The sequence below is a fragment of the Amblyomma americanum genome, chromosome 4 (assembly GCF_052857255.1).
Source record: "Amblyomma americanum isolate KBUSLIRL-KWMA chromosome 4, ASM5285725v1, whole genome shotgun sequence".
Classification (NCBI taxonomy): Eukaryota; Metazoa; Arthropoda; class Arachnida; order Ixodida; family Ixodidae; genus Amblyomma; species Amblyomma americanum.
The window spans coordinates 155,828,397-155,843,779 of record NC_135500.1 but is presented as its reverse complement, the minus strand read 5'-3'; the positions used below and the strand labels follow the sequence as shown (position 1 = coordinate 155,843,779).

The window sequence follows — 15,383 nt, the reverse complement described above, 5'->3', positions numbered from 1 at the left end:
CAATAGGAAAATAGCACGACTGTTTTCATATCTGGTGAGCAGCACAAAGGCTGGCATAGAAAACAGTCCATCAGCACAAGTTTGCTCAATACAAAGCACAGCACTTCCACATGCAGCCAGCGCACACAAGGAGCATGTAAAGTGGTAGCATGAACTGATCTAGAAAGCAATAGAGAGCACACACAGTCAAAATGGTGCTAACCAGAATAGGGCATTAGAAATATCCTGATATTTTCTTCTTTTGTTTCCTCAGTACAACTACACAAAAAGATTAGCAGCCTCAAAATGTTGCACAAGTCAAGACAGAAGACTAGAACAAAAACTTTAAATCTGACAAATAAGTCTTGGTTGTTCCTATGACATAAAAAAGTTCACACATCACAACCGCAAAGCAGCTGCCAACTTCCAATGGCCAGCAGCAGTAAGCGTTAACACTTGTGGTGATGAACAGGTTATTTTCCCAGCCTGCTTAGTCATAGATAGTCTACCCAATGACCGGGTCAAATTAAAGAAGTGTTGGTCACCTGTAGAAGGGTCAAACCAGGAGGCAGTGGAGGCTTCCCTGTCGCACCTTTCCTAGCCAGGCCTGGGCTGAGGAGACCCTGAAGATTCGTCCACGAATGTGACCGTGCCACTTGCCGCTGAGCCAGCGAACTTCCCGGTACCTGGATGTTGTCGCAGCTCCCTGTGCGATCTCGCTTGGGTGCCGTCCCGACTGTTGCCGGCTCGGTGCCACCACCCCTGCGCAGCCTTGGTGGCACACGTGGCTTGCCAAAGGCCATGTCCTCGTATTCGTGAAGCCCGTTCTGGAGAAGCTGCGGAGCCGAGTGCGTTTCCTGCAGCCCTCGTGAGAGTTCACAGTTCTCATAGGTGTGGCTGTCAGAACCACGCCGCTCCCGCACCGTGGGGCTTGGAGGGTTGGCGCTCTCCAAAAGGCTGCCGTACGACAGCACCTTGAGGCTTTCAAACGCGGGTGGCTCCACGACAGGACTATTGGTGGCACTGGTGCCACCAATGATACGGCGCATGTCTTCGGAGGCACGCTCAAAGCGGGCCAGCACTTCATTCTGCTCTTCATCACAGCTGGGAGGTGGCGGTGGAATAATGTAGGAGGCAATGTCATCATCACCATCCGGCAACAGTATTGGGGTCACCTCATCCGATAGCGTCGGGGGCGGGGGCACAGTCACACTTGCGATGAAGCTCTCCAGATCTTGGCAGCCCAGCTGCTGAAAGATCGCATCACAGCCAGCCTCACTACCCGAGGCACGCATCTCCGTCAGCACGTCACAGAGGTCGTCCAATTCAGCCACAACCCGGGCTGAATCAACCTGATCTGTATCAGCAGCCTGCACGGTGCAATCTGGAGAGGAAAAGAGAGAAAAAAGTTACTAAATACGCTGCAGGCTGCAATGGCCCATCAGGCATAGTACTGTTGTCAGTGTCCACTAGATTATTTCTTCGTTCATCTAAAAAAGGACAGCAAATGGTACCCCCCAGTCTCTTCTGCGCATGCACAAAAGGAAACTGGTATGCACACATGTCCACGTGCAAGTGTACTATCATGAGCAAAATAGAGACCCCTGCCATCGCGTGCCAATCCATGTTAAACTGCCTGTGGGCACCACCTGATGAAGCACTCCTGGTGTCGAGACCAGCGCAGCATGCTCACTGCATCGCTCTGCTCTAGATCAGCACGTGCCAGTGCACCAGTCTCAACACCAGGAACGCTTTGTCAGGTGGCACTCACATGCAGTTTGGCCAACAATCAGCATGCGCTGCCAGTCTTTACTTTGCTCATGACAGTACACTTAAGTTTCTGTACCAAAAAGATAACAAGAAAATTAGCTGTGGTTGAACCTGGCTGAACCTAGTAAGATGAGCGAAAGCTCTGTTAAGCGTGGTTATCCACTCTGACATCTTTCCATATCGTGAAGATCATCAGATTCTGCTTGACGGCGACAATACATCGTCAAAGCACTAGTCCGGCACGTTGCTCATCCATGCCTTTGCATGACGGTAAGCACATGCCACAAGTTCTTATATAGCAAACGGCACGTTACGCGATTTCTGGCAGTTGGAAGTGTGCCATCGGCTTCGCATACACAGCTGTGGCAAGGTGCAGCTGTGTATGCAGAACCATTCAGTGTGACACTTGTGACGACAGTTTGTGACAGGTGGTTTCCTTCACACATACTGAAGACTATCGGGATTCCTAGAGGCAAAAAAAGTTTGAGAAGCTCTACTATAAAGTAATTTTTTGGTGGTCTATCCAACCACTGTACTTGTTAAGAATTAGATATTTGCAATCTTAGGGACACTATATATAGTCTCTCGAAAAAGTGTTGAGAAAAGTTGTCTGGACCAAATGGTATGCTGCCACAGAATGAAGGTACTAATAGTGACCAAATCTTAACTAATGAATGAGCATGCACAAGGCACAGCACCTGCCTTGCTGTCACTGCTGACATGCTCCTTACAGCTGACAGCACTTGACGGCAGCTGTGCTGCAAAGGAAAAGGCAATGAGACTCACTTGTCATAGCACCGTGCCCATAAAGTCCGCGGTCCGAAAAAGGTGTCGGAGGCACGTCCAGCGTGCCTGGCACATCACCCATGGCATCTGCATCGGGTGTCATTGGTGGTGGAATCATGGTCAGATCAATAATGTCCGGGTCCAAGTACAATGTTCCCTCATCAAATGGAAGTTGGATGTCTGGGTTTGACTGCAGCTGCTTGAGCAGCTCAAGTAGGTCCCGATCACCGGATGCTATTCCTGGTAGCATGTCTGGGCTGTGCAGGCCGAAACTGGAGCCACTGCGCCCACGCTTGGCCACAGCAGATGGTTCAGCGGCAGCAGCAGCGGTCAATCGTGTGCTTCGGTGCAGCGGGCTCTGAGTCGGAGTGCTGAAGCTGTCAGTGTCCGACTCACTCGCAGCTTCGTCTGGAGCCATAGCTGCAACTTCATTAAGTGCCTCCGACACATCATCCAGCTGCGTAAGCAGTAGCAGCGAGTCAGCTGCCCGGATAGTGGGAGCACCCGCTTCGCGTTCATCGCTGCTGGTGGACTCACTGGCCGGAAGCGGTGGACGACTCGCTGCCCGGCTGCCATCAGACAGGTAGTTCTCGGCATCTGCTACCATCCGTCGCATTTCCGACACACGCCGAAGCACCTCTTCATTCTTCACCTGCGGTGCGAGCAAAAAGCAATGAACGGCATGAGCACAGAACGTAAGCTGTTTCAAATCACAAACACACAAACAAAAACCAAACTCTGGTTTTCCTTCTTAGCACCAGAAGAGCCTGCCCTCAGGTACCCAGAAATACCAATGTATAACCACTGACGGTTCACTAAAATGCTGCAAATGAAATCACTGAGTTGCAGTGCAAAAGTATTCAGCTTACAAACACAACTCAACAACGAAACAGCATATGTAAGACATCACTATGTCCTCCATGTGCCTGCATGAAAGCAAACACTTGTTAATGATGTACTGATATAATTAATGTACTAATGTTGGCACACATACTATACTAAACCGCCCTATACTGCCAAAAGACTTTTTTCAGCTGAAATTTATAAAACAACACTGAAGAGTTCTGTTTCTTCATCTTATTCCATCATTCTCAAGTCTTTATTGCTGCCTGGCACATGCGCTTTCTGCTTTTCTATGCAGAGCCGGTTATTAGTGTATGTTCCACAAGTCTGTTAGCAAAGGAATTTCACTGTGGTAGAGAACACTGTACTTTAATATGCCCTAGCAATTTAGTTCAGGCAAATCGGCACTTCTCCCTGTAAATACTGCCTCGCTTGCTGCAACAGCGTGTGACAGAGTGCAAGCTTCTCTTTCAGACTGCCAAGCACAAATGCTTTGCTTTTCGAGTATCTAACTGTGAAACATAAAATACTGCTTTTGTTTTGAAATCAAGAAACTATCTGAATTAGTGGTGCCTAAACTGAAAACAAATTCAAAATAGTTTGGGCACAGCTGGAGTGTGCTGGTAACAAGCCTGAATACGGCAAATTATGGCCAGTGCCGTAAACGCACAATCTGTGAAGATTCACGCTGCTTGTGCTGTTGCCTGTTGACTCCTGCAAAACCCCGTCCTCTATCAGAGGCGTGGTACAGCTCTGGGTGCGAGATGTAGGATCTACGTTTAGGCAGCAATATGCAGTATATATTGCTAGTTTTTAAGGAGGTGTTCAGAAAATAATAGAGCAATTTGTGCACCCCCTATTAGAAACCTTAATTTAAAGAAAAAAAAACTGGCAGTGGCTTAGCTCGGCTATGCCAGGATATAAGCAGTGAGAAGTACGTTTCCCTGGCTGAGCTTGTGGTCACTGTATGTCTGCCTGCCCCTCAACATCTGCATGCTGCTACAAACGGTGTTAGTCACACCAAGGCTCTTCGTGCCACGCAGATGTCGCCAGACTTCCCCTTTTCCAAACTTTTGCTCAAAGCAGGCCTGTACTCACTTCAAGTACGACGGGCTCATCCTCCTCCTCGTCCTCGTCATCATCATCCATTATGTCAAACTTAACCGACCGTTCTTCTGAGTCATCATCTGCTGTGGAAGACGCAGAGTCTGATGCCTGCTGGTGGCCATTGGATGACAGCAGCAGAGAGCGCTGCTCCATCTTGCTGGCACCAAGCACGGGCGACCGCAGGACGCGACTCGGGCTCAGTGGCTGCATGGGGCTTGTCTCGTTCATGTTGTGGTCCACCGAATTGGACAGGGCCACCAGGGAACACTGTTCCCGAGAGCTGCTTCGCGACATGCCGCGGTCAGGGAGCTGCAAAAGGGCCAGCTCTTAGCAGGGCACACCATTTCTTCGGGTGGCCATGTTTTATCTGTTAACCGCAGCAAATTTTACCACCAACACCACCTGCAAAGAGCACAGAGTCTGCCCTAATCCCAACTGGTGCCGTGGCAACACGATGGGAAATGTGGGCTGAAGCCTCTTATGCACCAGCTATGTGATGGTAGCACAGATCCCCTACAGACAAAATGGAGAGAGATTGGTACCTTACTTCAGTGCGATTATTTTTTTCTGTTTGATATGCAACTATTGTATGCACGCAATGATAATCAACTGGAGAGGAGAACACGTGTGCTGATTATGCAGTACAGCACAGCTGTAATATTCCCCAGTGACAATGCTACATATAACAAATTCTTACAGCTACATAAAACTAACAGCCAGTGCCTCTTTGCTTCAGTGAATTACAGTGCAGTATATATTTAGTCCTTTGGCGTTGATTTGCACCTGCCAGATGACAAGTCCCAGTCAGTAAAATGAGCACGTTGAGAAAATAGGGTGGACACAAGATATAAGACACTGACACAGCCTGTGCTGTTTCATTCTTTTTCTTACAGTACCCTGCGATTTTCTTAATGTCAGCTTACAGCAACTGGCCAACTACAAAATGCAAACACCTCTACCCAGCTGTTCACTTTCAGATGCTCCCTGCTGTTGCTGCCCGCATTCACTGCGACTGCTTTCGTGCTCACTGGCACATGAATTGCGTTCTTTTGCATTCCAGCCAGCCTTCATTGTCTGCAACACCTGGCTCACCCAACATGCTCGCCATGGTTTGGGACTTCCCCAGCGTGCTGACGGGGAGGGGTGCGGTTGATTGAGGACATTATGAAATATTATATCCAATGCCCCATTTACACCCCCGCTGCTGCAGACAGAATGTACATACAGTGGGCTAGTAAAGAGAGAAGATGGCTGCCTCTTGCACCTCTGTCGTATACAGAAACCCTTTCTGCAACATTTTTCTGTGGAACAACAAGCCTTCCCCAAGCAACCAATCTTCTGACATACTTCATCTCATGACCAATATCACCACCTCAGCCAACTTGCCAAGTGTTTTGCTAAAGTTTTGAGCAAGCAAACTAACCAGCTCCGACACCACCTTTCTCCTACTACATGACACTTGTGGGGACATAGACGAATCCCCTGCCCCATAATAACAGTCATGTGTTATTGTCATGCGATGTTATGTGCATGCTGTTCGGGAGCTTTGATGGGGGGGGGGGGGGGGGGGGGGGGGGGGGGGGGGGCACACACCACCTGCTCTGCTCTTCACGTTTCTGTGGAGACCTTCCCTCTTTCCATTCTCAAAACTGCAGAGGCACGGAGAGGCACCCCCTCCACTGCTCAGGATGAGCCTGTTTCTCCCGAGGTTCTCTGTCCTTTTGGCAGGAGCTGTGCACAAGCATGGGTGAGACATTTTGCAATGGGACCACAGACATCACCGAATCACCCGGCCATCGTGCATGACTGACCACCAGGGGCCATGAGCACAGAGCCACACAAGGTGAGCTGAATGCCTCTTTTCCGTTTCACGTGTGCTCCCAATTTCTTGCTTTTTCACTGCTTACACGTGTGCAACGCTCCCTCACTTGAGAGCCTGTTTGTTGAGCTGCCATGTAACCTCCTTGAGTGCAACAAAAACTCCTTTGAGTAGAAGACCCGTGTTTGTCCCTTCTGGCCCAAACCCGCCATAGTGGCAACCTACTGCACCAAGAGCTGAGGGTCACAGCTCCTAGGACCGGCATGGAGGTGCCACAACGTGGCTACTACATCTAGCCCATTGAGCGTGCACAAGAATAATTATCATACACTCAAGCTCAGCAAACCATTTGGGCTTCCGTTATTCAAGATAGGTGACCTCACATTCTCCACTACAAAAAAAAAAGTCAGTCTGTAATCAATCGCCTTTTAAGCCATAAACCAACTCATCTGCCAGCATTTAGTTACAGGGAGGACTGAAGACAGGTGTCATGTGCCGTGCATGACAAGGCAAATGGGTGATTTCAAATGGCGAAAGCTTAGTTGGTGTCCCCTGCTATACAAATTCTTCCTCATCATCTGCCTCCCCATTTTACAGCGACAGACTGTTAAGGGCATATTTCCCAGTTGTGTGGTGCTGGGGGTATTGGTATAACACACAGGAGAAATGGGGAGCAAGAGGCAGTGGCACTTCTTGCTGCACCACAGATCTGTGGCCACCTCTGTGCACAGTGGTGTGAACTAGTGCTTGCACCATTCGCACCACTCAAGAAAGAACCACTCAAGAGAGAACCACTCAAGAGGGCACCAAGTGATGGCACAGCGAATGGTGCATTCAGCACCGCAAATAGCTGTCATTGAATCTTGCATTACACAGGCATGCGTAGAAACCGGCGCTCAGTTCTTTTTTTTCTCCCCTTTTCCAGGTGGCAGCCATGCCTCACTGGGCACAATGCCACCACCCAGCCCAGGAGCTTACCTCGCAGGGAACATAGGCTGGTGGTGGAAGGGCCAGGTCCACACTCTTCACGGTGGGGCCATTTGGAGCCTCCTCACTGGGGGCATAGCTCCACGGGGTGGGGCATACGATGTGAGTGCCATGAAAGCAGGGAGCTGGAACACAGAGGGCAAGGGTTATTCACATTCCGCAAACAAGTCTAGCTCCACCATTTTGACAGACCAGTTGATGCATGCGTGACAGGTGGCAATAGCTTTATCCAAACAATTTTACTGAAAAGTTGCTAGCTTTTACGCAGAAACTGCCCTTACGAATCCAAAGAAGGAAGCAGAGCATAAAATATTTGATAGCAGATAATCTTTTTCCTGAACCCCTCCTGCAACATTTCCTTCCTCTTCATCGCATCTTGATCACATTCGCATACATCAGGATCTCGTGACATGTACGAGGTAGTCAATTTCATCTACTGATTTAGATGTTTTTATGTGTGTGAGCAACATTTCAGGTATGCTAACACAGTTGGCACCAGCCTTCTTATCTCCACAGCTCCAATTGTTTCTTTTGGTAGTCTGTCCATACGTCAGCCGAAAACTGTGGTATTTTTGAAAAGCTATGCTATGGCCATGGTTTCAGCACCGAACTGCATCTGTATCTGCCTGTACTGTTGGTACCGGGCGGCCAGGCGTCCAGTGCTTGGGCTCCATAAGCAACATTCCTGCCATTAGACAAAACACTGCAGCCTGCTCAGCACCATTTAGAACACCAGAAAGAAGATTAGGCAAGGCATGGACTTCTTTGAAGGCAAACTCTGTTAGGCTCAAATCTCCCAAAAGCTGAACAGTTTGAAGACCACTGTTTAGTTTCCAACAAACACAATGCGAAGATTAATCTTGTCAACATAAAACCATTAACTTGTGAACCACCCGGACATAAAAAACTGATTTTTATATTCAGGCGTTTTCTAGCCTGGCAAAGGCGATACTGAACTGCAGGTCGCACTGCATGACATGCAATCAGGCACATTCTGTTTTTCAAACACAGTAACAGTTTTTTCAGGTGGACCCGGGCTGTGAGCAGTTTTTGGCAAGCACTAGGCAGACGTTTTTCTATGTGACAAAAAAAATCAGCAGTCATAAAAACGCACAACTGAATGGCTGACTACGTGAGCTGTGTGCGATATTTCAAATGTTTTTTTTTATATTGTCACACGATGGTGACAACGCAGTGAACAATAGACAAGCAGAGGCAGTGAAACGAATTCTTAACTGGGCTGACTTGCACCCACAAATAACTGAACAACATCTAGCCCTAGAAATTTTCCAGTATTCTAGAAAATAAAAATTTATTTGAATTGAACCTAAACAGTAGATTACAGAAGCCATAAAGCAGCAACAGACTTGGTCCTTACTAAAATTGGTGGTGGAAAATACTGTTGAACTCCTATAAGCTTATTGTGAAGCACTTTGGTGCAATACTACTGCTTTTCTCTCGAATCATGCTTCTTGATACGGCTGTGCACCATGGCCCGTTACCAAGCAAAGATGCAATGGACAACCGTATTCTGAGCCAAGGTGACTCACCAGTCTCCACTTTCCAAGGATCTTCCGTCTCCCAATGTACAGGCAGGTCTCGCGAGGCCAATAGTTTGTGGTAACCCTTGAGGATGAACACCAGCTCGGCCGTCTCGTGGTCATCGAGTTCAAACTTGAGATTCTGAGCAACAGAAACAAAAAATATCTGACAGTTCCAGAGCAGAGCACTGCAAAAGAAAAGATGCTGACGGCTTTAGCACCGCCAGTCTACCTGAAGGTCAACATAAATCCATTTTATCCCGAATCAGTACAAGATGTAACAAGCTGTAACAAGCTGTAAGTAGCTTCACATGCTAATGAACTGTAGCCTCAGAGAACATATCCGGGCATGAGCACATTGAACTGCTGCAACAGTAATCCCTCACCTTGTATGCAAGATGGCTGGGGCAAGTGCAGAAACATACCTCAGCTTTGTTTTTTGGGTTCCCATTTAGTGAACACGGCTTTCACAAGGAAGTCAAAATGCAATCTTTTAGAATTTAGCAACAACATTCCTGTTTCAGCAGCATGTCAGCATTCCTGTTTCCATCCGATTTACTACCCAACCAAACAAGATGCTATCAAACCTTAGATTTCATACCTAAGCACCTGTCAACTTGTGCCTCTTGGAACCATGGCATGGCAATGCATACATTTGCACCACACTCTCAAGGGCAAGGCACATTAAACACCAAAATGTATACTATAGACATAATATATGACCGCTCAGTGTGTCAGGTGACATGGATTCAATAGGCTCCCGCATTAATTACTGATGGCAGCAATTTTCACTGAGCACACTGGCTAGATTAGATGCACAAATTGTCAGGTTGCCATGTGACATTATTGCCCATTTTGATGATGGAAATTTTGATGTAAGAGCCACATGCAACCCAATCAAATACACCAGGAGTTATGTCATCCTGCAAGTAGCTTTAAGGATCATGATATTGATATGGAGCTTGTTGCATGGGACATGATTGTTCCAGATCACAAACAGCAAATACTTGGAAGGTTGCTTTGTGTGCACAGTAGACAAACAGGGTGCATGTAAAAGCAGAAAAAAGTTTTGCCCTCAAAGTATGCTTTGCAACCTTATTAATAAAGATGGTAAAAATGAACAGAAATTAATTAGCTATAAAATGCTTGGGGGCACCTATCTGCAACTATGAAACAGGAGATGCAAGCATGCTGCAATGGCTGCCACAAGTGTTCTTTTCACACATTCATGCGTCAGCCACAGTGGTCTGGACTTCATGACTAGAAAAAGTTGCTCCCCGAGAAAAATGTATACATGTATATCCTTGCTGGGGAGCCCAGATTACAGGTCACACAGCCCATCAGAAAAAAAAATTCTGCTCTCCACCTCTAAACACATTCTTAAATTTCAAGCTAAAAATATATATATGCCATGAATTAAACCTGTAATAAAGTGAAATATAAGAAAAAGAAGCAATAAAAATAACAATGACTCCCTTCAAGTTTCACCGTTTCAATTTTCATTAGTTATTCCTGTCAGGGATAACACTAATTTGACAAGACATATGACACTTGTAGTTGGGTAGCTGCAACCTTTCTGCAAAGACCTAGAGGACCTCGGATGCTGCAGGCACTCAACGTTTCTTTCTGACATGGAAGAAAGTACTATATTGTTTACCATAATGCACAACTGATGCAGTTTTCCAAATAAACATACAGCATCTTAAACAAATAAAACAGCAAAAGCACAGACCTCTTTATCCGGGTCCTTGATGTTGATCTCAACATTACAGGCCAGGTCATCGTCCCTTGTCACTGTCACAGAGGACACCTCTTCTATCTGGGCCAGTGTGACAGGTTGCTGCAATGGTGAGGCACCAGGAAAATGTGAAGCCGGCTGTGCAGCCTGCACACTTGAAATTCAAATGAAGTGGGTCCCGCACTCACAATGGGCACTGTACCCCGTGCATTGTTGATCTGGCTGATTCCAAACTTTGGGCTGATCATTATTCCGGTCTCAGTGTTTGAGTCCTGCACAGCACAGGAGGAGGAACAATCAGCCACATGGCACAGCAAACTAGACCTCTAAGCACTGGTATATCAGCGATTCAAAGCGTAAATGGATAACTTTACAGACATACGCACCTTAGAGAGGCTCTGCAACATGTTTTTCACTTTTGGTTAATGCAGCCCAAAAACTTCCTCATGTGTTGCCGAGACAAGCTCATACAAACAATTTTAGGAATCAGCATAAGCAAATGAAAGTTAAAGCGGAAACAAATTCAAAATACAAGCACATTCAAACATCATAAGAATTGTATTTCGAAAATAAGGCATTATGAGCCACCAGTGCAGCCTGCGGCCCATGCCACAACATTGGTCTTTCACAAAATTGGTGTTTCACACTCAATGCACAGACACCAGCCAGCAACTCCCTGCTACCATGATATAAAACACTGGTTTGCTCCAAATGCAATACCCTGCCCCCATTTGGAGCCCACACCACATCACTCTTTGTGTGGCTGAGGAGCTAGTTCAGAATACCAGTCTATTTTATCCTCTCTAATTACAACCGGACCATGAGTGTTACATCAATGAAATCGAACCTTTCACTCCCTAGTATAACACTACACAAAAAAGTTTTATGCCTTTACCTTTCCTCACACAAAGTTTATCATCATCAAACACTGCACAGACATTTCACTACCCCACCCACTTATCGTTACTTTCGTGTCGACCATGAGCACAAGGTTGGATTCAAGACTTGATACACAAACACCTTTTCCCATTCTTCTATCCCTTAGAAATTGAATGAGCCGATCAGCTTTCCAATAGCCATAGCTTGTACACCTAGCTAATTGGTTTACCGGCAATCATCGATGAAGCTGCTTTCATGAGGCAGTGCAAGCCAAGTATACTACTTTAGCATATCTGGTGCCTTATGTTATCTATAGTTTTTCTCATCGTGCAGTTTTACCAGCTGTCTTGGTATGTTCTGCTTCATTTTGTATTTTTCAACTTGCATAGTTTTTAACAGTCATTTCTTCCTTGCTTTGCTTTTTTGGACGTGTCATGTTGTACAGTTTTAGTGATTTCTTTGCCTCTTTTTGCATCTCTATTTTAATGTACTACCCGAGCTTTTTCATTTTTTTCACTTTCTCAGTCACTGTGCCTTTTGCTAAGTTTTTTGCCACTTTTTGTAGCCTTTTTTTTCCACCCCACTCTTTTTTACAATGCCACGATGCTGTAGAGGGGAAAAATAAATAAATGCATACATATCAAATATAACTGTTTGGGAATGGTTGCAGCTTTCCCTCCTTTTTATTTCCTTATTTCTTTTTTATTTTGTATTACTGTTGATTACCGCTTTCCTTTTTATCTTGCTGCATTCGTCTCTTCAGCTTGTACAACAGCACTCACCTCACAGTGATTTCAGGAGGTACGAGGTGCTATCTACATTTATTTTTATTCTGTTCTAGTGCCCATTTAACACAACAAAACTCCGAGGCTTTGATTTTTTATTATTACTATTACTAATTTGTCGAGTATAAAAGAGCCCACCTTCCCGCCATTTCCCGGCTCCCTCCTCACTGCTTTCTCTGTAAGCAGTCCTGCGCTCAACAAGCAGAGGCACTTTCCAGAATTTGTACCACCATCTATTCTATCCAGTGGTAACTGTGAAGCTGTTCAAAGTTCACCAAAACCCTGTTAACAGCTCCAGGATATACTTGATCAGGTAGATTAGTCAAAAGCCTCCCCTCCTCCCAAACGAAATGGGCTCGTCTAAGGCCATTAAAGAGTTAATAAACGTAGCATGCACTAAAGCTTACATTGTTAGACTATGAAACATTCAGTACAATAACATGAATGCAACCTTAAAGTCAGCTCTGAGGCCACAAAACCCGAAGGGAACCAGAGACCTTGGTGCTGGTGGCGAAGACCTTGGCGCCATAACTGGAAAGCTCGCCAATGACTTTGAGGTAGTGCAGCTTGGCCTGCAGAGGCGTGAGCTGCTTCTGGCCAGGGGCGCACAGGGATGCCTGGTTCTGCTTGAGGAAGTGACTGAGCAGCTTGCGCAGCTCCTTGCGCTTCATGGTCTCCAGCAGGGAGCCCGGCACAAACCGCTTCAGGCCACTCTCCCTCCTGCACCATCAACCACAGCCTGCTTGGGCATGGGCACTGCTGCTCATCTGATTCGCAGAATTCGACAGGGATGGGCACAGCTTGACTTTGGGGTTTAAGTGACTCAAGCTTCTCCTTACAGGCTAAGTAGTCTGGCCCGCCTCACAGTCCCACTAGTGATAACATAAGCCTGACCACCTGGCATGAACCTGATAAAATGAGCCTGACATGAACCTGACAACCTGACAGCTGGGATAGATTTGTGGGTCACACATAGAAGGGGGCAGTTGGTGAGGTTACCATTTGAACCATGTATTTCTTGAACTTTTTTTCACTGAAAGATGTGGTTCAGCATGGTTTTTTACATAAAACTTGCTTTGCGACACAAAACCACGGAAGCGATAAGATTACTTCAATGATGATGTCACATGGCATGATTTAAAATACTACAGGATGAGTCAACCAATTCAGAAATGCTTACAGCTAGATACTAAAATGACTGGATTTTAATGGTGCACAGAGACATGATTACAGCAGAAGAGTGGACTGGGCAAAATGGTTCAGTCTGAATCTAGAACAAAAGAAACTGCAGTGAAATCAAGAACATGACTAACAAGAGGAATATAAACAATGAAGACAGGTGCTCAACAAAATTCGATTCCAATCACCGCACTTATTTACTCTGTCACAAAGGGCAAGCTAACAAAGCACGCAAAACATTCCTTACTTTTTTTGAGAAATCACGCACACTGGTATTTGATCAAAGCAAATAGCAAACGTGTTAACAATACAGTGAAGAACTTACCAAAGACCAAAACAAAACAAAATAATAATATCCAGTTCCTGCCAAGGCGCAGCCAAGGTACCTCATATGATTAGGTCATTGATGGCGTCATTTGTAGAGCCTAAGATTATCGTCTGACTCATCATATTCACTTGCACTAACTTATGTAAATGTGAGGCAAAAAGTGTAGTGATGGGCGAGCCTGCTACTAGCACTTTTCCATTTCTAATCGATTTCGTTGCCCTCTCAAACCACAGTGTTCATGTTCACTGTAATCACCCTGCAGTGCAAGATGCCTGCAGCATCCATTTTACACACAAATAATAACTCAACTTCAACAAGTTTACTGCATGGCTGAAATGGAAGTTGCAGTCGTCATTCCAACCCTACTTCTCTGCTGGCACGTGGCCAGGCCTGGCTGCTCAGCGTGGCCCATGAAGGCTGCCATCCTGGGCAAGTGATCAAATGCTCCATCTCACACTGCCTTCATGGCACACCTGCCTTTGCACCTTTGCCCCACATGAAGACAGTGTTAGAGGAGACAGCGTTAGCGTCCCTTCGAAGCATTCTCTCGCCCCACAAGAGAGAGCCCTTCACTCCCTTGCAAGGAAAGAGCACAGTACACCACAGTGCCCACAGCTCAGGTGTCTGAGGTCTCTTTTTTCTGCTGCCTGCGACCAGGCGGGTCACGCTTGGTTTAAAGTGCTTCCCGGGAAGGAGCGTCACTGGCAAGCTGCAACAACCGCTTCTCCATATTGTAGGGTGCTAGGTCACTCATGTATTTGTTTTTATAGTGCACTGTACGCCTCCTGCCAAATAATGATAGAATTTTGTCAATCCCTGGAGACCACTCAGTTGAGAGCTGTAGATCAGAATCTCGAGAATGTGTGCCTTACTGGTTCACAAAACAATAGTCATATATGTGCTATTCGAAATTCGTATCATTGCAATGGTTTGCAATGTTTCTTGTAAACCAGCGCAACGGCTCGAAGCCAAACAGAGAAGGGACAAAACACAGCGCTGTTTGGCTATGAGCCATTGCGCTGGTTTACAAGAACCATGTCTGACCAACTCGCCCACCAGTTCATGTTGCAGTGTTTGTTTTTCCAATGTTTTTTTTTTGTTCACTGCCATGAGGTAGTGGCCTTAGCATTTCGTTTGCCGTACGAGGCAAGACCAGACTACCTTGGAGCTATTAAGGCCATGCATTTAAGATGTCTGAGATTTTTGTCAGTGTTTTGGGCATGCTATTTCAAAAGTCCTCTGTCACCTTTAAATAGAGTGCAGCCACGAGCATTCTGACCTCAACAAGTATCGAGTGAACTAGGTGCTGCTATTGCTACTGCTGAGTTGATTTCTGTTTGTGGGCGCAAGTTCACCCAACAAGCAGCTTGAATTCTGTGCCAGCCTGCTTGTTTATAAATCTGTTACTACACTCAAGCAGACATCATATCCATAAGACAGTATCACCAAGAGATGAACAGCATCCAAGTGTTCAAGCACAGGAAATACATTCACACAAGCTTATTTGCATCGTTCAAAATTTTCTCTTAGTGAGGAGATCTAGCAGAGAAATCAGCAAGCTGTAAAAGTGGGATGATGAGTTTCTTTAGGAGTGTGCAAATATTCTGGAAAGAACAACTCGGCTGTCAGCATGTTGGCATCT

The 15,383-nt window shown here is 46.1% G+C and overlaps 1 protein-coding gene across 2 annotated transcripts in view; it reads right to left on the bottom strand.

Moving 5' to 3' along the window:
- The window catches only part of LOC144128578 (uncharacterized), a 146,547-nt gene that overhangs the window by 3,594 nt on the left and 127,570 nt on the right, over positions 1 to 15,383 (bottom strand). For both annotated transcript variants that reach the window (XM_077662079.1, XM_077662080.1), the window contains 8 exons: positions 12,732 to 12,954; positions 10,759 to 10,842; positions 10,565 to 10,672; positions 8,842 to 8,974; positions 7,283 to 7,416; positions 4,477 to 4,794; positions 2,536 to 3,187; positions 525 to 1,363 (listed from right to left, as the gene is read on the bottom strand). In XM_077662079.1, coding sequence (XP_077518205.1) covers positions 525 to 1,363; positions 2,536 to 3,187; positions 4,477 to 4,794; positions 7,283 to 7,416; positions 8,842 to 8,974; positions 10,565 to 10,672; positions 10,759 to 10,842; positions 12,732 to 12,954 — 2,491 coding nt within the window. The remainder of the gene's footprint in view (positions 1 to 524; positions 1,364 to 2,535; positions 3,188 to 4,476; positions 4,795 to 7,282; positions 7,417 to 8,841; positions 8,975 to 10,564; positions 10,673 to 10,758; positions 10,843 to 12,731; positions 12,955 to 15,383) is intronic.